The following is a 24,815-nucleotide window of genomic DNA, read 5'->3' on the forward strand; positions in this document are numbered from 1 at the left end:
GCGCAGTTAAAAGAAATATTTTTGATGAACTCTTGTTGATTGGGTTTAGAGGGATCCAGTACTAGGCGGCTGGAGGATTTGGGGGGCTTCCGGACTGTTTAGAGCCTTCCCACTTCTGAGGTAAGTATTTTTGGCTTTTTTGTGCTTAAGGTTCACTTTGAAGATGTAGGGTAAAATCTTTCTTGGGCCGGAGAGAATTTCATGCGAATGACTGTAGGAGGCTGATCTTTTGAGTTTCGGTTTGTTTTCAATCATTTCACCTTTCTTTTTATTAGGAACGGATGAAATATTACATATCAGTGTTTAATTTTTAGGAGTTCCTCCTATTGGTTTGCCTGGTAAAGCTTTGTGATCAGAGAAGAGTATTACTTTCCTACTGCGGTGAAAAAAAAAAAACTTACATAACAAAAGACAAAAGTTTAAAGAACCCCCGAGAGACTAGGTCATATACAGTATATCCTAACACAGAAGTGTTAGAGGGGGTGGGGCCATAAGGGTACTTGATTGCATCTTTTGTGGAAATGCCCTTTCCTGCGTTCTTTTTGGGACCAAGGTTTCGTCTATGTAAATAAAACTGCGCCTTCTCCCATTAAAAAAGTTCTCCTTGTTGTGTTCCGCATCCTACATCTCGGCCTATCTCTAAGTATGAGAGGTCTATTACCACCCAATTACTTACTGCTGCTAAGAGTGTAATCCTGGTTGAGTGGAGACATCCATATCTCCCAACACTCAAGGACTGGCTGCTTAGGGTCCAAGTGCTTAAAGGTGCTAAAGAACAAATTGTTCTTCAGCTCAATAGTTTTAAGAAATACTGCATATGGGTATGTTGAATTGAGCTCCAGGACTCTGACGATTACAAACCTATCATGGTCTCATGAGCGGAGCATGGCTCCTAAAATGAGTGTATTAGTGGTTAGACTACTTGTCCATAAAGTGAGCTGCCCCCCCCCCCTCCATCTTGGAGATGTAGAGTTTTTCAAGTGTGTGAATTTGTAAGTATGACTTCTGTAAACTCTCTCCTTTTTTCTTTTCCCTCCTACTGTTACCTTTTTCCGTTGTTCTCTATGGCCTCAATTCACTAAGCTTATCTCCTGTCTTTAATAACGTTTCTAGAGTTATCACCATGGTGATGAGGCATGTCATATTCAGAAAACATTTTACCTCAGGCAAACCTAAAGTTAACTCTTCTGTCTTTAACCACTTGAGGACTGCAGGGCTAAACCCCCTAGTGACCAGGCCATTTTTAGTAAAATTGGCCACTGCAGCTTGAGGCTAAGCTGCAGGGCCGCACAACACAGCACACAAGTGATTCCCCCCCCCCTTTTCTCCCCACCAACAGAGCTCTCTGTTGGTGGGGTCTGATCGCTCCCCCCATGTTTATTTTTTTTAAATAAATATTAGTGTTTGTTGTTTAAAAAAAAAACCTGTTTCTTTAAATACCCTCCCTCCCTCCCCACAGCCAGCTAATTATGGCGATCGGCTGTCATCGGCTTCTGCCTATGAGAGCCAATCGCTCTCTTGTCCCCCAGGGGGACAGCCGTGTCACACAATAGCAATAGCCGCTCGGAGACTGAAGGTGGGGCGGAGCTCCGCCCCCCAAGCAGGAGATGCGCGCGCATCCTGCGCACAATCTCCTGCAAAACAGAGCTTCAGGACTTTACGCCAATCGGCGTTAGGCGGTCCTGGGGTTGCCGCCGCGGCCACGCCCATTGGCGTGACGCAGTCGGCAGAAAATTAAGTTAACTCTTCAATCTTTAAAATAACTCCACAGTTAAGGACAGGCTGTTTATTAACTGCGTGTGAAAATAACTACAGAGGAGGTAAATTAACTACAGAGGAGGTAACTTAAGGAATGAAGAGATAAGATAACTCTCTTACTGTGTGGAGGTAAGTTTTCTCTTGCCTTTTTATCTCCAGCATGATCTTAGTGAATTGAGGCCAATATGTATTTTTTCCTTTCCAAGAAAGTCAAAATATTTGTCATTGATGACTGGAGTTAATGGTTTTCTGCTAGGCTTCAGTTTTGTCATTAAAGTGAACCTCTGGACTAAAAACCTACTCAGCAGAACTGAAAAGGCTTGGTGTTTCTTTAACAGTTTCACAGCATCAAAACTTTGTCTTTCTTACAAAAGCATCATTTTTAGCTGCATTTTTAGCTAAGCTCCACCCATCAAAGGAAAAAGGCCCGAGCTTTTTTTCCTGATTATGTGCAGAGCATGATGGGGTTTACTATGTTGTTATTCGGGTTGTCTAGCAACTAGGAGGGGTGATCAGCACACAGGACAGTTGGAACTGTGTCTCATGCTCCCTGTCACCTCCTTTCAACCAAAAAGATGGCTGCCATCATGAAATCAAACATTTGTCTGTTCTTTTAAAACAGGGTGGGTAAGAGATTATATTACCTATCTACTTTAATTAACATAACTAATGTAACTTAATGACAGTTTGTTTAGGCTGGAGTTCCTCTTTAAGGCTGAATGTTTTTATCCTGCACTATACGTGCAATTCCCTACCTGTTCCCTACATCAGGGGTGTAACTAGAGGGGGGAGCTGTGGGGGACCCCAACTACTAACTCTCCCTTCCTCTAATACAGGGGACTATACTTCAAATCAGGGGTTTGGGTGGCTACACTTGTTACTGGTGTGAAGATCATGATGGCCACACTTGTTTCATGACCCTTGTGAGATGGGCCCCAAGGGCATGTAGGGTACGAAGGGGAGGCATGAGAAGGAATGTAAATATTGGGGGGGGGGTGTCTCATCATTATAGTTACCCCCCCTGCTCAACATGCATGTTTTCACGTTGAGTCATTGCTGGATACTGCATCTGTATCTTGTTTATTCCAAGGTGGATGCTGCACACACTGTTGACACTTGTAACATATTTTCTGCACTTTTCTAAATAAAAATGATATTAAATAAAAAAAGACAAAAGTCTTCTGACTTAAAAAGCCCTGTTGTTCTCTACACAGCAGTATTTCCAAACGTTACCAGGCAAACCATCAGGTGGAGCTCTAGACTAATATCCAGTTTTTATCATATTTTAATGCTAGACCCAATAAAACCACAACACCTAATAAAACATGAATTCAAACAAAAATCAGCACACATTCCTTTTAAACATGTCTGAACAGAGAAACGGTACATGTGAATTGCCTTTAATTGTTAAATGCATTTTGTATACATTCAGATCTAGCACCATGTAAAAAGTCATTGTCTACAAGAGAATGTATCCTTCTTCTGTATGTGCGGTGCTTCCACAGTCTTTTGTAAAGTGCACAAAATAAAAGCACATTTAGGAAGTGCATGGTATAGCACATGGTTTACAAAGGCAGCACCCAGTCTACGTTCAAGACTATTTACATTTGACAAACTTTGTAATAATGTGAATGTTAGTTTATGGATTATGTGTTGGTGTGGGTGAGCATATAGCTATGAATAGAACGGAAGGCGTTAAAACCCTGAAAATGTGTAGATAATGCAATGTGTAGGTAATAGGATGACCTCACTGTGGTGGGAGGGTTAAGTATGACATTTTTTGCATGCAAACTGTTTTGGAAGCTAACATCCTCCAATAGTGTAAATGGTAGCATCTGTTTGAGATGCAGTTGGGTGTACTTATTAAGAGGCGCTGTCTTGCTGTTAAGTCATTCAGATGCAGCCTGGTTTTAGAGGCGCTGCCATTTCTTCCTACTGTGTACAAGAATATATGTTTAACTCCAGTGTAGGAACTCCAGTGAAAATAATGTAATAAAAAAGTGCTTCATCTTTACAATAATTATGTATAAATGATTTAGTCAGTGTTTGCCCATTGTAAAATCTTTCCTCTCCCTGATTTACATTCTGACATTTATCACATGGTGCCATTTTTACTGCTGGCAGGTGATGTCATTGGAAGGAGATGCTGCTTGCTTTTTTGGCAGGTGGAAACAGCTGTTATTTCCCACAATGCAATTCTCTTTAATTCCCTCATAGTTCCCCTTTAGGTTTGTACACACGTTAGATGCTTACTATCTGAGGCGGTCAGTCATAGACAATTAAAAATTTGTTTGTCTGAAATATAATATGACAGCCTCCATATTCTTCTCACTTCAGTTGTCCTTTAAACTTAATATAAAAAATATTTTGTCAACATGGAAACTTGGAAATGTTTATTTATGTTCTCAAGCCCCATGTCTAATAAACTCTCTGACTAGTCCCCCTGGAATTAGACTGATAAACACCATTGAGTAAATGTCATTCAAATGCAGGTGACAAATCACACAACATTACCAATACTTTGGTACAGTAAGTAAAACAAATCACATGTTCTGTATATACAATGGTGTATTTAACTATCTGACTACAGTACTTATTTAACGGTCATCTAAAGTGAAAGCGATATGGAGCTGCCATATTTATTTCCTTTAAAACAATGCACATTATACTTTTATTTCCTTTAAAACAAAGCCTCTTATACTTTTACCAACAGACCCTGAACAAGCATTCATATTAGATGTTTCTAATGGTGCCTATACATGGTACAATTTTTTCATTTCTGATTTCCGTTTAGATCATTTCGGTCGATTATTCCATTAAATCAAATATAAATATTTTTCCAACACGCCTGATTAGGTTTTTATAGAAAAAAAAAGGGATTAATCGCTTGTTTTCTTAATTGAAAAAAATATTCTTTTTGACTTTCATTTGATTCAATCATTTTGGTCGCATAAACAAGAAGAATGAACGTTTTTATTGTACTGTGTATGCGCACCATAACATAAATGTGACAAGATTAACTGTATGCTTGTTTGAAGTGTGTGATTTGGCAGGACTGCCAGGAAACTAGTATTGTTTAAAAGGAAATAAATATGTCAGCTTCCATAATGACCATAAGATGCACCTAAACTTAGAGGACAAAAACCAGGGGAAAAAAAATACATTCTAAACCTGGTGCATCCATGGTGAAGGGGCATCTTGTGGATTAAGCCCTCTTCGTACCTCATGCCCCCTGTGTCCTCATCTATCCCCCTTGTCTCCCCATCTGTCCTCCTTGTGTCCTCCTGTGTCCCCATGTGTCCGCCTCTGTCCTTCTTGTGTCCTCCACTATGTCCCTTTGTGTCCCAGTTTGCCCCTCTGTGTCCTCCTCTGCATGGGCACAGTACAGGGAGTCCCTGACATTGCAGCAGGATGGAGGTTCGTATTGGCAGGCGTTCACAAGTCAGGAACTGCATTTGGAATATAGTGACTTTTCCCCCCACTTTTAGGGAAGAAAAAGTTAGTTTTATAGTCCAAAAATACAGTATCTCTCATTTCAGGTTCCCTTTAAGCATGTATGAGCTTTTGAAACATCTATTATGAAGACCGGAGTATGTCTGAATTGTCTTTGTTTCTGTAGGGAAATTTATGGATTCTGGAATGTTGTGTTCATCTGAACAAAATGTAACTTACAACACCCAACATAATTTCACAAATACTGATACCTCTGTCCTGGCATTACAAACACTCATTTACAAAATACAATTTTCACTGTCTAGCTTATCATGACATATTTCCAGATAAGAAGCCCAGCAGATGCCATGATAATCTTTTGTATCAGTCACAGTAGAAGAAATATCTGCTCACCTGTGTCCTTTCCTGTACTTTACTTGAATCATCTTTGGCTTCTAGCACTTCAAGTTCCTTGGCCTTGATGTCAGCTTTTAGCTGTCTGATTTCCAGCTGTGCTGATGCTTCTTTGGCCTGACTAGCCTTCCACTGGTCCTGCTCCTTCTGCTGCAACTGCTTTATCATTTCCGTAACAGACTGCTGCAAAGCTTTTCTTAAGCTTTCCTTTTCTTTCATGTAATTGCTATGGAGTTTATTAGTCTTCATGGTGTATTCTTCTGTTAGCTTGTGGTTCTGGGCTCTCAGATTCTCCACCTCCTTGTTCAGAGATTGGATCTCCTTATGAAGCTTCTCGTTGAGTTTGTCTACAGACTTTTCCTTGTCACCTAATGTCCGTTCTCTTCGTAGAGCTTCGGCTTCCTCGGTCACGTGCTGCAAACGCTCCTCTAAGTCAGTTTTCATTGATAGCATTTCCCTGGATAAAGCTGCGATCCTTTCTGCTTGTTCGCACTCCGTCTTTAGCTCCCGTTCCTCTGTCTGCTTTTTGTACAAGGCAAGGTCTGCCAGGGTTTGTTCCTTCACCATATTGTTCTTCTCCAAGGCTTCTTCCAAATTCTGGACCTGTAGCCGCAGGTTCTTCTCCTCCCCGACCATGGTCTCGTATTGCAGAACTTTTTCTTTCGTCTCATTGGACATTTGTTCAATTTCATTTTGGTGAGCTTCTTTCAAGGTTAGAATGTTTATTTCATATTCATCAACTTTGAGATTCAGAGCATAAATCACCTAGAAAGACAAATATACGTTGAAACACTTTTAATTTAAGTATTAGGTGTACAATTCAAAAATAAAATAATAAAGAGGAAGGGGAGTTTTACAAAGGCGATAATTGAATGAGTTTGGGGAGCAAGTAACCTAAGCCTATACCATTTTTTCCATGGACCTACTTGTTTAGAGGTTTTGTTGGATACATTTTCTTTACAGATTGGATTATAATAGATTATTGTAACGATTGGTGTAGCACACAGACGTCTGATTATTGTGTGATCTGCAGAATCACCAATAATACAGACTCTATACCCGATTATGTGGTGATCTGCAGTATCACCAATAATGCAAGTATAGAAGGCTGAGAAACAGATGTGTAAAGTGTTTGATGCAACAGTAGAACAAATGCATAGATCTCGCCAGAGAAGCTGGTGAGTACTATCTGAAACAGTGCTAGACCTCACCAGGGGAGCTGGTGGGTACTAGCTGTAACAACAGTAGTATAAATAATAGGCTTTTCCAGAGGAGCTGGTAAAGTACTAACAGCAAGAGTGACAACAAAGTTTGGCTAAACCTTACCAGGGGAGCTGGTAAGGTACTATCAGCACAAGCGACTGAATAGATTAACTGGACCTTACCAGAGGAGCTGGTAAGGTACTATCAGTCACAGGAGCTGTATAACTTAAACTGAACCTCACCAGAGGAGCTGGTGAGTATCAGTCAAAGAGCACCTCACCAGTGGCAAGGGCCCACTGGTGAGTAGAGAGGTCTGACAGGCAAGGTTCGGCAACTGAGAGGCAGATACAGTACAGAAACGTGAGGCAGAAGAATAGTGAGTTATCAGGCAGAGGTTCAGCAACTAAGTCAGATAGGCAGAAGTACAGAATCGATGAGCAATAGCAAGGTCAGAGTATAGCCAGAATCATACACAGGTTATCAGTAATACAATATAACAATAGTCCTAGTCTTGTGTGAAATCCCTGGTTTCCTCCCAGATCAAAGCACACTGGATACTAGTCTAAGGTCTGAGCGCTAACACGAGTGTATTCGCAACAGCAGACAAGTTGCAAATGACCAGTGAAGGCTTAAGAAGCCGAGGAGAGCTCACAGCCGCACCCCTTACCAATCAGCCAATTTGAGTGGCGTGAGTCACCTCTGACATCAGCCGACCGGCAGGTCAGCTGACACGCCTTCTTCCAGCATAAAGGTCCTGTCTCCGTGCGATACAGCGACCCTATGAGCACGAGACATTACCGTTCCCGGCGTGCTAGACGCCGACGGAATGGATGAAGCCTGTGAACAGGGAACAAAGGCGGCTGCGGGTACACCCTGCGTGTCCGCAGCCGCCATAGTTGCAGATGTTACAATTATGCTTTGCACACCTGGCCTTTATATAAAGCTTGTACTAATGTAAATGTGAAATCTAAAATTTAACAGGAGGGCTAGTGCTGTAGATACAGCACTGCCCTGCCAGTCTCACCTCTCTAAGGCTCGGTTCGCACTGCAATACACAAGTTTTTCCCTTTTTGCTGGATTGTAGTGGAATGCGAAAACAAACAGTTGAAAGGATCCCATTTAGAATCCTGAGGAAGGGCTTTGTCCGAAACATGTAGTGTGTTCATTTGCTCCAATACAGCCTGTTGCTGCATACAGCCTGCTGAGTGCCGTGTCCTTTTTTTGTCATATGAAAGCATCCTATTTATTAACAGAATACATTCGCACATGTCAGTATGCAGCAGATCCATTAGTTTCACTACCAGAAACACTTCCTTTAGCCATATATTGCTGTATATTGTTATGTGGCCCAGCCCCTCCAGTGATGTTTAGCCTAGGCTGACGAGCTATGTGGAAAATCACCTACCCCCCCCCCCCCCCCCCACACACACACACACACACAAACACACACACACACTATATGCATTCTGGGAGGATGGATTTATTTTGTACTGGCTTTAGGACTCTCACTAACCAAACAATCTGCAGGACTAAGGCTGCCGCCACCTGTAATAAGGGTGAGGAAAGATTTCACAATGGGCAAACACTGACTAAATAATTTATAAATGGATACTGTAAAAAAATAAGCAATTTTATTCATGATGTTGTTTTCACTAGAGTTCCTCCTTAACCACTTGCCGACCAGTGGCTTTCTGGCTGATCTGTGCTGCGTAGGCTCTCCAGCCCGCAGCACAGATCAGGTTTTAGCCAGGGCGATCAGACTTACCCCCTTTTTTTCCCCACTAGGGGGATGTCCTGCTGGGGGGGGTCTGATCGCCGCCGGCTCTCTGCGCTTTGCGGGGGGGCTCTTCAAAGCCCCCCTCCGCAGCGTTTTCAGCGCTCCGTCCCTCTCCCTCCCTCTCCCTTCCCCTCTGAGCTGCGCAGGACGGATATCCGTCCTGCGCATTGTAGGATAGGCTTCAGCCTATCGAATGACGGCGATCCCCGGCCAATCAGAGGCCGGGGATCGCCGATCTGCCTTACGGCGCAGCGCCGTATGATGTAAACAGCGGGGATTTCTTCCCCGCGTGTGTACATTTTGCCGGCGAGCCATCACGGCTCGCCGGCAAAATGTACACACGCGGGGAAGAAATCCCCGCTGTTTACATCATACGGCGCTGCGCCGTAAGGCAGATCGGCGGCTCTCTGGGTGTTCACGGAGACAGCCTCCGTGAACGGACATGGAAAGAGTTTCCATGGAAACTTGCAGACGACCAGTTTACGCCAATCGGCGTTAGCTGGTCGTCAAGAGGTTAATGCAAAGGCCAGGCAGTCACATGGGATGTGGACAGGCCAGCTTGTCAGATCTGTAATCTGATTTGCAAGAAATATTCAGGACTCACCAGAATCCCCCATTATGGGTTGGTAAAGCTGCACATCACACAGTTAATATTACAGTGCTGGTCACATGGGGACTTCTGATGATCCCGGAGACATAATTATATAAGGCAGAAATCACCTCATGACTATAACTAGCGATACCTGTGAACTACCGCTATATAAAGAGAATGTATGTGATAGGGCCCTATGGTCTCCTATTGATGAAAACATCAGTTAGCAAGATTCCCATCTAGCAAATACTTCTAATTCTAGCATTTCATTTCCCATATTGATGTGAGAAAGTGTCCAGTTCAGTGTACTGTATAAAGCAAGCAATGACTTGACACTGCAATACATAATATATATTCCTCTGGGTGGCTAGGGGCATATTTTATAGATGACATACTTTATGAAGATTGAATCTGTGTCTCAGCCCCGGCCTCACAGTGCCGACTTTGTATCACACTTCTCTGCTTACACCAAGTAACCACTTATTATAGCAGAGGTCTAGCCGTGGCAATGCTCTGAGACACAATCTATGTTTATGGACCGTTACAAATTTCAATTTAGAAGCTGTTGTCACTTTCTGAAAATAAATACCTTTGTCTGCAAGTAATAGAGATATCACACACGGTATTATTTAGTGAATCAGTGATTCTCAGCTTGTTCCCCGCTGTCGGATCTGGCTGTAAAGTAAGTGTAGGGCGTAGTGGGCAAAACGCACATGAAAATGTAGCCACAAATCAGAATGACTTGTACTAATGTAAGTACAGTATATTGACATTTGCAAAGCGATTCTATCACTTTGCTGAATGCATTTGCTGAATGTCATTTAGCACTAAAATATTAGGCAGAGCTTTACGGGGTGAATAGACCATTCATATCAGTACCAACGGCAAAGAAATATAAAGTATACTGCCTGAACCACAGACATACATACAATGGATGTGGATTGGCTGGCCATTGATGATTGACTTTTGAGCTAGACTAGTGTTTCAAAACATTGAATATATGTATAATGCATGCATTACTCCAAAATTGTGTATAAATGCTTTCACCAGGGCCTTTAATGAAACTATGAATACTTATTTCTGTTTGTTTCTCAGAACTTACTAAGATGCGCGGGGCGGGGGGGGGGGGTTATTTTCTCTGGTTACTTTTTTAACAGTGTACTAAATGTTAAAAGTTAAAAGGTTTTATATGTTACAGGTACTAATATTTGTTAATATTTTACTGCTTTACTTATGTTTTTGTAACATTTTGTCTTACATTGTATACTCCTCAATAAAAAAAAATTTACTACCAAAAAAAATAAATAAAAAATCACTAAGATGGTTCGACTTTAACTAATTCAAGAACCCCTTGAGGGCAACTAAAGTATTCCCTGGAATACTTGTACCATGTGTCGAGAACCTAGGAGCTGGACTACAAGTGGTGTGGAAATAAAAAAGGCAAATTGGGTCAAGAGTAGCAGACTGCATTAAAGTAAACGTGAACTGAAAATAAACTTTTGAGACAATTAGTTGTATTTGTAATACTAATGGTCAGTTCAGGAACCCTTTATGCGAGCTCATAAACCGGTAAATTAATACTTACCTATCTGAATTTTCCTTTCCTGGAGCATCCATTCCAGCATACTCATGGGTTTGGCCCCATGAGAATGCTGGAATGAAAGCTCCATGGAAATCATACTCATGGGTTTGGCCCCATGAGAATGCTGGACTGAAAGCTCCATGGAAATCATACTCATGGGTTTGGCCCCATGAGAATGCTGGACTGGAAGCTCCATGGAAATCATACTCATGGGTTTGGCCCCATGAGTGTGCTGGAATGGAAACTCCAGGGAAATAGTTTAGTTGACAATGGCCTCAATTCACTAAGATCATGCTGGAGATAATAAGGCAAGAGAAACTTGCCACCACACAGTGAGAGAGTTATCTTATCTCTTCATTCTTTAAGTTACCTCCTCTGTAGTTAAATTACCTCCTCTGTAGTTAAGTTACCTCTGTAGTTATTTTCACATGCAGTTAATTAACAGCCTGTCTAGAATTCTGGAGTTATTTTAAGGATTGAAGAGTTAACTTAAAGACAGAAGAGTTAACTTTAGGTTTGCCTGAGGTAAAATGTTTCCTGAATACTACATGCCTTATCACCATGGTGATAACTATAGAAACGTTATTAAAGACAGGAGATAAGCTTAGTGAATTGAGGCCATTGGCCTCAATTCCCTAAGATCATGCTGGAGATAATAAGGCAAGAGAAAACCTGCTACCACACAGTGAGAGAGTTATCTTATCTCTTCATTCCTTAAGTTACCTCCTATGTAGTTAAGCTATCTCCTCTGTAGTTATTTTCACACACAGTTAATTAACATCCTGTCTTTAACTTTAGAATTCTGGAGTTATTTTAAGGATTGAAGAGTTAACTTAAAGAGAACCTGAGGTGGGGTTCTGACAATGAAATCCGCATACAGAGGCTGGGTCTGCCTATACAGCCCAGCCTCTGATGCTATCCAGATCCCCCTAAGCTCGCCCTGCGCTCTGCAATCACCCATAAATCACAGCCACACTGTTTACCTCAGTATTGCCAGTCTCGGCTCTACCCCCGCCTCCTGCATAGCTCCGGTTCCCGCCCGCGTCCCTTCCCTCCAATCAGCGGGGAGGAAAGGGACGTTGGCGGGGACCGGAGCTGTGCAGGAGGCGGGGAGCAGCAGACTGACAGTACAGAGATAAACACAGCCCGCTGTGACACGCTGCGTGTCAGCTGCGCGGTTGTGATTTATGGGTGATCGCAGAGCACAGGGGGGCTTAGTGGGGGTCTGGATAGCAATAGAGGCTGGGCTGTATAGGCAGACCCAGCCTCTGTATGCGGATTTCATTGTCAGAACCCCACCTTGGGTTCACTTTAACCACTTAAGGGACCATAGTGATTAACCCCCATAAAGACCAGGCCTTTTATTATGAAAATGGCCACTGCAGCTTTAAGGCCAAGCTGCAGAGCCGCACAACACAGCACACAAGTGATCCCACCCCTTTTCCCCCCACCAACAGAGCTCTCTGTTGGTGGGGTCTGATCACCCCCAGGTTTGTTTGTTTGTTTATAAACAAACATTTTCTGCGTAATTTTTTTATACATTTTTATTTTCATATGCATATTACCTTCCCTCCCTCCCCCCGTCTGCCTATCACAGTGGATCGCTTCTGAGTCCCCCAGGGGGACAGCCGTGTCACACAGCTGTCCCCAGTACAGCGCTGCTGCTGATCGCAGCGCTGTACACTGTGTAAAGACGGCGATTTCGCCGTCTAACAGTCTCCCGAACGGCAATAGCCGCTCGGAGACTGAAGTCGGGGCGGAGCTCTGCCCCTCAAGCAGGAGATGCGCGCGCAGCCTGCGCGTGATCTCCTGCAAATCCCAGCCACAGGACTTGACGCCAATTGGTGTTAGGCAGTCCTGGGGCTGCCGCCGCGACCACGCCCATTGGCGTGGGGCGGTCGTTAAGTAGTTAAAGACAGAAGTGTTAACTTTAGGTTTGCCTGAGTTAAAATGTTTCCTGAATACTACATGCCTCATCTCCATGGTGATAACTATAGAAACGTTATTAAAGACAGGAGATAAGCTTAGTGAATTGAGGCCAATGTCTAAATTATATCATTTTAAACGGTGGGAAGGACTTTGTTACTTGTCCTTCTGATGTACTGAGCCACTTTAAGAAACAAAGGGCCATATGCAATTCACCTTTTCACCTGAATTTTCTCTTAGGTGATAATTTTAAACTTGTCAGTAAAATGCTTTTTAAGCCACCAGAAAGCAAGAACTTACTTAAAATAATTTTGATAGTACTTTTTCACCTACTTTTTGGTACATTTTAGTTAAAAAGTGCAGGAAAGTTATATTAAATCGAAGATGAAAAATTATCTCCTTGGAGAAAACTTAGGTGAAAAAGTTAATTGCATATGGGTCAAAATGTATTACGTGATATACAGTGGTAGGATTCATGCATATACCCTGAAACTCCCCCTTGTCTCCTGTGTGACACAGAAGGTTGCAGTTGTGTTAGTGCACCTCATTTGCAGTGTCAAAAGAAAGGTCGGGTACTGTACACGATTCTTCTTTTATTTGTACTAACAATAAATTCTTCCAAAAACCAAAAAGAATGGGTTCAGGTAAATAAAAAAATACAGAAAAAAGAGCAATTTCAGTCCTGCCGTCAACTGCAAAAATATAAAAGTTCACAATTAAATGCTAAATAAATGATTTAATAAGTGGTAGGCTTCACAAATATCAAACATGTGCCACTAACCAAGACCAGTACAAAGTCACTCACCACTTTAAAGAGGAACCAACATATAGAAGAATGCAGTAGATTATTCAGGATACCCACTTTTATGGTAAATATCCTGGTTTCAGCATCAGAAACACTTCCAAAAGCTACAGCAGAGCCGGGACAAAGTCCTCCAGCACCCAAGGCTGAGACACCAAAGTGCGCCCCTCCATCTCTCCCACCCCAGCTGTCACACACCGATTGCTATTACACTAAGAGGCGCCCCAGATCCCCCAACCCCCCACAACACCTTAATCTCTAGTTATCTGGCTTGCAGTCACTGCTAGGCCTGAACGATTTTAGTAAAAAATTGAATTGAGCGATTTCTGTCCGAAATTTGCGATTTCGATTCGATTTCCTTCAAATCAAGCTTTGTCCCCCCCACCTTTCTTTGTGCCCCCTTTGCCTCTTTATGCCTCCTCTGGGTCTCTGTCTTGACCCCTTTGTGTGTCTGTGCCCGCTCTGTTTCTCTCTTGACCGTCTCTGTGCCCACTCTGTCTCTGTGCCCACTCTGTCTCCCAAGCTGCATCAGTACTGGACATAGCCTACAGCACAAGTCCAGCGATGCCCGTCTATCCACTTCGCCTCGTGCAGGCTCTAATGCACGGAATACTTCCTGTATGTCACATGACAGAGTTTTGCCAAGCAGAAGAGCCGGCAGACGGCGATAGAGGATGGACAGCGTTGGATTTGTGCGGAAGGTATGTCCAACGCTGCGGGCTGCACATGCCAGGACTTTTGGGGAAGTTTGAAGCCGCTTCTTCAAACTTCCCCCATGTGGAAATTATGTGATCACGATAATCGCCGCTTTAACGATTCCGAAATTGTGATCTTGGTGATCGCGATAGTGGTTTAAATTCGATTTATCTTTCAGGCCTAGTCACTGCCATGTATCCCCTTTACTTATTTCTCTCTGGTTCAAACACAATAGTGGAATGATAGCTGAGCGAGTTGTGCGCCCCCCTCCTACACTGCGCCCTGAGGCTGGAGCCTCTCTCTCCTCTGCCTCAGCCCAGCCCTGAGCTACAGCATATATTGCTGTGTATTGGTATGTGGCCCCTCCTCCCCCCTACTGAGGCTTAGCCTAGGCTAACAAGTGTAGCCACAAAATACATGATCTGAAGGATGGAGGCCTTTATCGGAGGGAGTGAAGTAAAAGTCGGGCCCCCCCAACAGCTCTGGGCCCCCCTGCTCCCCTGCAGTTACGCACCTGCTTGCAATACCACTACAGAACCTATAACTGAGTCATCTCTTTAATGCCTAGATAGATTATGAAAGATAGAAAATACATCAGTTGTTATGCCTGATTATATTTAGTACAGTTATTGTGGAGAGAAGAACCTTATACAATACACACAATATGAGTGTCGCTCAGATTTATGGGAGTTTACTCCAGTCAATGCCGTAATGTAACTATTCATTATGTTATTTTGACTACAGTCCCTCTTTAAAGGGAACCCGAGCTGAAAGGGCTACAGGGGCTACCATTTTTATTTCATTTTAAGCAATGCAAGTTGCCTGGCTGTCCCCCTGATCCTGTGTCTCTAATACTTTTCTCCATAGACCCTGAACAAGCATGCAGCAGATCAGGTTCTCTGACTCGTCTGACTACATTAGCTGCATGCTTTTTTCAGGGTTGTGACTCAGGCACTACTGACGCCAGAAGATCAATAGGATGGTCGGGCAACTGGTATTTTCTAAAAGGGAATAAATATGGCAGCCTCCATATTACTCTCACTTTGGGTTTCCTTGAAAGGACAACCGAGGCTAAAAATAAATTAATTAAATAAACGATTGTATCTATCGTCCTTCTCCTACAAATGACCTTTTGAGATATTCCACAGTTTTATTTTATGTTTAAATTTACTTTTTAAGTTTTAACTGTTTTATTGGTTTTGATCAATGACACAATCATTGAAGTATGCCAAAGCTAAAATCTATGAACTATTGACCATTTTTAAATCTTTTCTGCTCTCAGAAGCCATTTTCTGCTAGGAAAGGGTTTTATAATTGGAATTTCTTATCCGTGAGGGTCACACTGTAGTCACTTCCTGTCTGAGTCAGGACTGAGTCAGCCACTTACATACCTGATATTTAAAGGACTTACGAGCCCAAATTTTTAAAAAAAGTTCCATACCTGTATGATTTTTGAAGTAATTGACAGAAGGCAGCACACCGTCAATGGTAACAGAAAAGATGTGCCAAGGCTATCCGGTAAACCAGTCGGATACTTGAAGTAAAGATGTAGAGCTGGCACCATCTGATTGTATCATGCTCTTTTAGAATGACCCACCTGTGTATACATATCGGTAAGGAACGGATTCCTCCGCTCTCCGCGATGGACGCCACCATACTGGCACGCCCCCTCTCCCAACAGGAAAAGGAGACACGCTCATTGGCTCGCCGTGGCCCACGGCGTCACGTGGTCATTCTATTTTCTATTGGCTCCCCAGACTATATATGTTCCCTATCAGGTCCGCCTTGTGGCCTCATACACCTGATTGGCTGAGAGTCTACTCAGCCCAGGATTGGATAGTTTGAATCTGGGAGGGGGTATATATTATGTATATTTGATTCATTCAGTCAGGCTGTCACCAACTTGAGAAAGGGGCTGCGCCCCGAAACGTCGTTTTTGTGATCGCTATGAACCTTCATTAAAAGAGCATGATACAATCAGATGGTGCCGGCTCTACATCTTTACTGTATTATTTTTGAAGGCACGGAGGACACCATCCACGCCCACGCTACAGGCTGTCTCCTGTAGCGTGGATCGGGGGTGAGGCCCTAGATCTGCGCAGCCGCACTGTCTCGTGTCCGGCGGCCATTTTTGAGGAGTCAAGAGAGCCCGACCCGGGCTGTGGGGTCGGGATCTGGCCGTGGGGGAGATTAAGCAGCGGGGACCCGGCGGAACTGCACGGAGGGCGCGGATGGCGTCCTCCGTGCCTTCAAAAATCATACAGGTATGGAACTTTTTTTAAAATTTGGGCTCGTAAGTCCTTTAACTCTTTCAGGCAGAGAAAGAAAAAAAGGAACACAGCATAGTTATTTGTGTGCTAGGCACTGTACATACACGTCTATCTCATCATGTCACATGTCACCTCGGGTATCCTTAAAGATCTAAAGCAAAAGATATGCTGCAAAGATCGCAGAGCCCAACAACAAAATAAGATAACAGAATTTCACTTTTTAAACCATGTCCAGAGTGTGGCTTTATTATCACATATGTGGTGACTGGTAGTATCTGTGTAAGCACTGAAATTACTGTGTACATTCTAGGTCTACAGCAATAACGTATTTAGTCTAGCAGAGACGTCTTGTCTCCTCTTGTTTTATTCATAGTAGGTTTAAACATGTGAGATTCTCCAGCTATTAGCTCAGTGTAAACGTGTGTGCTTTCCACCTCCTGTTTATGATTTTTTTTGCATGCTAAATATGAAGAGGGCTTTTTGCTCCCATTGAGCCCCTTATAATTTGCTAGTGGTTGTGGATCACCATGAGCTGTCTGTGTTCTCGGTAAAGCTGGCCATACACAATTTATTTTTTTTATACAGTTAAACCTTGGATTGAGAGTAACTTGGTTTAAGAGCCCTTGTGAAATGTTGACTTGATATACAAACAAAAAAAGTATACATGCGTCACGTCATCACAACCTTTGGTGCTGCAGGATTGTACTTAGTTGTACTTATCCCTTTCGCATTCCACGGTTTTTACACCTTAAAGTTTTTGAAATTTTAGCTGTGTCGTTTTGATACAGCAGTAACTTTTTAATTATCTATGCCAACTTAGGCCCAGTGCACACCAAAACCGCTAGCAGATCGTCAAAACGCTAGCGGTTTTGGGAGCAGAGAGCAGATATTTGGCCGAGTGCACACCAAGCGGATTTTGTATGCGATCCGCCAGCCGCATCAGCCAGTGAAAACGCTTGGCTATTGTATTTCAATGTGTGGTGGACACCGGCGGTTTGAGGCCTTTAGCAAACCGCAAAGGTGCAGCAGGAGGCACGTTTGCGGTTTGCTAAAAACCTCAAACCGCTGGTGTGCACCATCCCATTGAAATACATTAGCCAAGCGGATTTGCAGGCGGATGCGGCCGGCGGATCTCATCCAAATCCGCTCAGTGTGCCCCAGGCCTTAGTGATACATATCTTCTTTTTTCAGTATAATCTAGGCTTTCTTTCGGTAATATTTTTCTACAAAAACTATTTTGTTTTATAGTCCATTTATGGGGAAAAAATTGGCGTAAATGCAGAAAACAAACATTTTTTCATTTTACAGCCTTCCTAATTTTCACATCCCACAGTTATAAAACATTTACAAATAAATTATTTGGCCCTTCCCGATTAAAATGATACCCCATATGCCACATTTTACTTCTAGCTGAGCATGTGGTGGACCGTTATCCCCAGTCTGCGCGTCTGTGGAGATCGAATGCATTTGCTAGGGCGACAGTTCAGGGGGCATAGAGCTGTACAGATGCATCACTAGCCAATGGCAGAGCATTACATCTGTAGAGCATTGGGGCCTGAAACTTTTGTCCTAGCGATTACATCCGATCGCTACTGGCGGCAGTCATGAAACGTTTATAAACAAGCATAGGTATTGCAGGGGTTAATAGTCAGTTAATAGGCTAAGTGTGGGTTAAAAATTAATAGGGAATTTTAAAAAATACTTTTTATTTTATTGGGCCCATGTCACTTTCATTTTTTTTTTTTACTATTACAACTTTTTCTAACTTTATTGAATGATTCTTGCTAGCTAATAGCAACAAACATTCACAGGACCATTCACGTGACTGTGCACGAGCGGGAGGACGCACGTGCACGCGCAGCAACAGACAGCGGGAATTAATGCAGGACGTAGATTCTACGTCCTAAAACACACAGGGGGACTAATTAGGGCGTATAATCTACATCCTGAACCTTAACCACCCTGGCGTTCTGATTAAATCGCCAGGGTGGCTGCGGGAGGGTTTTTTTTAAATAAAAAAAAAACTATTTCATGCAGCCAACTGAAAGTTGGCTGCATGAAAGCCCACTAGAGGGCGCTCCGGAGGCGATCTTCCGATCGCCTCCGGCGCCCAGAATAAACAAGGAAGGCCGCAATGAGCGGCCTTCCTTGTTTTGCTTATATCGTCGCCATAGCGACGAGCGGAGTGACGTCATCGACGTCAGCCGACGTCCTGACGTCAGCCGCCTCCGATCCAGCCCTTAGCGCTGGCCGGAACTTTTTGTTCCGGCTGCGCAGGGCTCAGGCGGCTAGGGGGGCCCTCTTTCGCCGCTGCTCGCGGCGAATCGCCGCAGAGCGGCGGCGATCAGGCAGCACACGCGGCTGGCAAAGTGCCGGCTGCATGTGCTGCACTTTATTTGATAAAAATCGGCCCAGCAGGGCCTGAGCGGCAGCCTCCGGCGGTGATGGACGAGCTGAGCTCGTCCAGACCGCTCAGGAGGTTAACCAATTAAAGGATCACTATCGTTAAAAAACTAGGCAGTTAAAATCTGACAGAACCGACAGGTTTTGGGCCAGTCCATCTCCTCATGGGGGATTCTCAAGGTTTTCTTTGTTTTCAACAGCATTTCCTGAACAGCAGTTGCAAAGTCTAACTGACAAAATAGTGTGCAAGTGAGTAGGGTCGCTGGCTGGTATCTTACTATTTTGGCAGTTAAACTGCTGTTCAGGAGATGATGTTAAAATCAAAGAAAACCCTGAGAATCCCCCATGAGGAGATGGACTGGCCCAAAACCTGTCGGTTCTGTCAGATTTTACCTGCCTTCTTTTTCACTATAGTGGTCCTTTAGGCCTCTTTCACAGTGCGACGTTAAAATCGCACATTAGAAAATGTTCCAACGCAGACTAACGCACAGCAATGCAAAGTCTGTGCGACATTCACAGTGCACACATGGGTTGTGTGCAACGTGTAGCAATATTTAGAAAGTGATGCACAACGTGCCCCTAACGCAGCGCATGTAGGTTATAAAATTGGACGTTATTTTGCACTGCATTATGTGTCTCTTGGTGCGCCGTTTTCGTCGCATACTCATGGAATGTGTTACATTTAAAAAAAAACAAACCTTACTGAGCATGTGCAACACACATAATGCAGCAAATGTATTGCTAAACGCACAGTTAGACCGTTACATTTAAAAAAAAAAAAAAACCTTACTGAGCATGTGCAACACACATAACACAGCAAATGTATTGCTAAACGCACAGTTTAGCAATACATTTGCTGCGTTATGTGTGTTGCACATGCTCAGTAAGTTTTTTTTTTTTTTTAAATGTAACACATTCCATGAGTATGCGACAAAAATGGCGCACCAAGAGACACATAATGCAGTGCAAAATAACGTCCAATTTTATAACCTACATGCGCTGCGTTAGTGGCACGTTGTGCGACTTTAACGTTGCATCAAACGCAACGTCCCACTTTGAAAGAGGCCGTAATCTAAGAGTAGAGACTGTGCAAAGTCATATTTCCTTGTTAAAGCCACACAGAAAAAACAAAAAAGGTTGGGGGAGCAAACAGATGGCAATTATTCTGTTAGTTATAGTGAAAGTCTTGTTTACATTTTTATTTTATACTATTTTACAATAACTGTTTTGGAATTGTGGAATGAATCAACTGTGTTCTATTAATTCTTATGGGGAAATTTGCTTTGATTTAAGATTGCTTTGGATTACAAGCATGGTTCCGGAATGAAATATGCTTGCAAACCAAGGTTCCTCTGTATAAGATTTTGATCAATTAGATTATTTTATCAAACCTACCAGGGTCGGATTTACAGTTCAGAAGCCAGTAGGCACAGGCGTAGGCATAATCCCTGTTTTATGTCACTGTCCTGTCCATAGAATCTTACACTCAAATCACTGTCTAATATCATCCTTATGTTGCCCATACACTGTACAATTTTATATATTTTTTTTTCGATCAGAGAAATTCAATCAATTATTCCGCTTGGTTAAATAGTTTTTAAAATTCTTTTCGAGGTACCATACATACACAAATGTTCGATTTTTCCAAAAATCTGAGAAAAACGGTCTAATATGAAGAAAAAGTTGGTTTATCTAATAATATTTTCTTATACAACCTACCATCCACTATACAATTTCAAAAACAATTACCCAGATTTTTCCAACATGTCTGATTAGATTTCTATTGACAAAACTAAATAGTCATTGCTTTTTTCTCGGTAGAGAAAAAGGTTATTTTCAATTTTCACTCTATTCGATTGTTTTGGTTGAATAAATGGGAAAATCAAACGTTTTAATTGTACCATGTATGGGCACCATTAGTGACATGAGACAAGGATAAGGGTGTAAGTGTCTGAGGTCAGTGATATGAGGCAGTGATTAGACTGTAAGCTCCTAAAGTCAGTGATCTGAGGAGGAGGGGCCGTCTCTCTCACATCAGGCACCTGCAGGCACGTGCCTACAGTGCCTTAAAGGGAAGGTCCAAGCAAAAAAAAAAAAATGACTTTCACTTACCTGGGGCTTCTACCAGCCCCATGCAGCCATCCTGTGCCCTCGTAGTCACTCACTGCTGCTCCAGTCCCCCGCTGGGAGCTTTCTGACCTCGGAGGTCAGGGCCGAATTGCGTACATTTTTACACATTCCCGCTAGTGCAGGAACATTAACGCATACATTTTTACGCGTTAGTGGTGCAACGCGTACATTTTTGTTCCTGCACTAGCTGGAATGCGTAAAAATGTATGCAATGTGGCCCTGACCTCCGAGGTCAGAAAGCTGCCAGCGGGGGACTGGAGCAGCAGTGAGTGACTACAAGGGCACAGGATGGCTACATGGGGCTGGTAGAAGCCCTAGGTAAGTAAAACTCATTTTTTTTTTTTTGCTTGAACCTTCCCTTTAAGGAAAAGCCTAAAACCTTCCATAAACTCATATATACACTCATTTTTTTCAGCTTTGATTACATGTTGGAAGGCTGATAGAAAGCACTGTAATCTGCTATCAGAGTTTTTTTTTTATTATAATAATAATACGATTTTTACGTAATACAGCCACGAAATAGTAAACAAAATAATTCGCTTCAGTTCCTATATTGCCGACAGGGAACACAGAGAAATTTGGATTCTTTAAAGGGAAGGTCCGAGCACTTTAAAAATAAAAAATGCACTTACCTGGAGCTTCCTCCAGCCCCCTGCATCCGTCCTGTGCCCTCGCCACAGCTCCGGTGGCTCCCGGTCCCCTCCCGCGGAGAAGTTGACCTCGCCAGGTTGGCTTCTGGGTCGGCTTCTTCTGCGCTCCAGCATGCAGCTTACGTGGTTGCGCTGAAATCATCCGGAGTGTACAGCGCAGGCGCAGAACCACTGCACCTGTGCAGTACAGTCCGGATGATGTCAGTGCGACTCTGAGAGCCACTCGCGCAGGTGCAGTGGACACCCTGCGCCGGAGGGGCCCCCGGCAGTGAGCGGAGCTGCAGCGAGGGCACAGGACGGCTGGCAGGGGCTGGAGGATGTCCCAGGTAAGTGGATTTTTTTATTTTTAAAGTGCTTGGATGTGTCCTTTAAAGAGGGATTGTCAGTCACAAAATCAAATTCCATTTACCCATTGCTGTGTTCATTATGCAGCCTGCAACCTAACTCTGCATTGCAAGCACTCCAATCTATTCAGAAATGTTTTCTGCTGTAATAAATCTTATCTCAGATATATTGGCTGTCCCTGCTGCTTTAAGGCCCCTTGAACACAGCCTTGCACCGCGGAACTCTACCCTGCTGCTTACACGCCAAAAGGGACATGCAAGTCTATGGAGATTGTGACATAAACAAACTTCTCTGGTTTCTCGTGCACAATTAGGGCCTTTTTACACTTAATACGTTTTAATAAGTTGCTATGCATTACATTTGAATGCGTTTTTTTTTCTCTATAGCATTACATTGTGAAAAAGCTTCAGTTTTTCAGCGAATAGTGTGAAAAAGGCCATAGGGAAGCATGGACACTGGGCTGCACATCAGTTGTCCTTTCAGTTACAACTGACAACAACCAAGTGTAAAGGTGGCCACTAACAGTCCAATTTCTAGTGAAAAATCGTTTGAGCAGTCAGAAATTCTGATCGGATTGGTTGTAAATAATCTCCATTGATGGGCACAATCGATTACGAACGATTATAAAAATAGTTGTCCGATTGGATTTTGGTCAAACCAAAATTTGGATTTTCTAGTTGGTTGTGGTAGATAGGAAGCAAAGATTGGTTCCTTGATGGTGTAGCAAACGATTTTTCTTCCAATCATAATTATCTGATCTCTCAAACAATTTTTCGCTAGAAATTGGATCGTTAGTGGCCAGTTTAAGGGACTCTTATACTGTAGCACACAACCACTTTATTCCACATTGCTCCTTCAGTAGATTTTCCCAATTAGCACTTACTTCTGACTTTATTAGCTCGGTCAACCTTTTGCACTATTGATCTCCTCAAGTGAATGAGCAAGTCACAGAGTTATTGACTCAACAGATGCTACTGGTTAGCTGCAGATAAGGGCCCATGTCAGGCAATGCCTACATTTCTTCACAACAGGGAAAGACTATACATGCCCCAGACATGTCACATCTGAATAAACTGTTTTTGTTTACAAGGTAGTCTTTAAATAAGTTACATTTCAAGCGTAATGTTTTGGCAGCCTTTGAATGCTGGGAACAGCTGCTGTCCTGTCCTGACGCAATGCAGAGCTTTAAAATAGAAGTTGGCTCCTGCTGCTGAAGTTATATGTATCCAGGAACTATGCAAGTTCAGGCATTAAGGAAGTAATAACTCCTCTGCAATGCCCCACCACAAAGTGCTCTTCATTTAGTGCTGAAACAGGTTTAAAAAAAAACAGAACTTCAGGCAGACAGGCACCAAATCTAAATAACCTTTGTGGAAGGTATGCCTATCATGCATGAAGTCTGACTCTTAAAAGATGGCCAGCATTTCTAGAAAATAAATGAGACAACTAGCTAACAGCATGCCCCTTATTTCGGGAGAGGAAATCCATGTCTAGTCTCATGTTTCTTCTGTGTCGGCTCTGTGTACTGAATGAGCTCGGCACTGTGTCCTGCCCACAGCGATACATTTCTAATGAGGTAACAGTAACCAAAGATCATGTGCCACGGAATCCAAGTAGACATTCATGGCACTGTTCAAAATAATGCCATGTTTATGAGGATTTTTTATTCCATACTCTGCTAACCTAATACAAATGACAGGTGGTCTGCAGAAGGGGTAAGGATAGACTGTCTCTCAACCCCCTTCCACTCTTCATTATGAGCCAAATATATAGGGTAGGCATCCAGGACCAAGAAGTCGGCATTGGTGCAGGTCAGGGGTGCCAGTTAGGTAGATCATGATCTACTAGTAGACTGCAAAGGACTTCTGGGAAGATTTCACACCACCTGCCTGAGTGACGTACATGTCTGACTTGGATGAGCTTAGTGTCCAAAAGTTTGAACAGCAGTGTAGAGGATAATAATATTGCAAGCAGTGGCGTAGCAATAGGGGTTGCAGAGGTCTCCACCGAATCGGGGCCCTTGGGCCAGATGGGCCCTGTAGAGCCCTCCCTCAACCACAGTATTAGCTCATAACCACAGTATTATTGGTCCTGTGCTGGTAATAATGACTTTTGAAAATGCTTGAATTTTTAGATAATAATAAAAAATAATAATTACCGGTACTTTTTTAGATGCTTTGAATTGTAGTAATAATTACCAAACTGTTCCCCATCCCCTTCATGCACTTCTGACACTGTGGTTGTGCTTGGCAGGTTTTGGTGTACGGTATCAATTGTTACGTATGCTTGGGGGTTCTAATGTAAAACTCGCACTGGGGCCCAGATCTCCTTAGCTACGCTACTGGTTGCAACAATATGCGCTGATTACAATTTTTCTAGACACTGAGCAAGCTACTATAAGCATGGTATTGTGACTCTATCTGGTCAAGCACTGTTCTATTTGGCTTACTGAGGAGGACTCCATGATATGCATCTAATTGTGGTAATCACTGCAGCTGTTCATGTGCTTGCATCTGTAGGTACAGGAATCTACCTGGTAGACCATTTTTGAGTTGTAATTTTCAAATATTAGGGGAATTTGAGGAACCTTTTTTGAGGAAGCTGGAGTGAGGCGCAGGTTAAAAAATCCAGAAACATGCCTTAAATATCGAAATACAGAGGCATGTAAGTGTATCTGTGTATGCCTATGAGCACTAACAGGAGTTGTGCCTTTAAAAAGGAGTTCACAGTGTGATCTCCCTACAACATACACCAGGGTCAATTTGTTGACATGCCAGCTTGGTAACCTTTATTTCTCTGAGATGTGTGAGTAAAACTAATGCTGGGTACACACGT

The 24,815-nt window shown here is 43.0% G+C and overlaps 1 protein-coding gene across 4 annotated transcripts in view; it reads right to left on the bottom strand.

The window, feature by feature from the left end:
- Positions 1–24,815, bottom strand: part of FAM184B (family with sequence similarity 184 member B) — a 155,034-nt gene that overhangs the window by 70,222 nt on the left and 59,997 nt on the right. For all 4 annotated transcript variants that reach the window (XM_068267727.1, XM_068267737.1, XM_068267732.1 and 1 more), the window contains one exon: positions 5,605–6,369. In XM_068267727.1, coding sequence (XP_068123828.1) covers positions 5,605–6,369 — 765 coding nt within the window. The remainder of the gene's footprint in view (positions 1–5,604; positions 6,370–24,815) is intronic.

This window comes from Hyperolius riggenbachi, chromosome 1 (genome assembly GCF_040937935.1).
Source record: "Hyperolius riggenbachi isolate aHypRig1 chromosome 1, aHypRig1.pri, whole genome shotgun sequence".
NCBI classification, from domain to species: Eukaryota; Metazoa; Chordata; class Amphibia; order Anura; family Hyperoliidae; genus Hyperolius; species Hyperolius riggenbachi.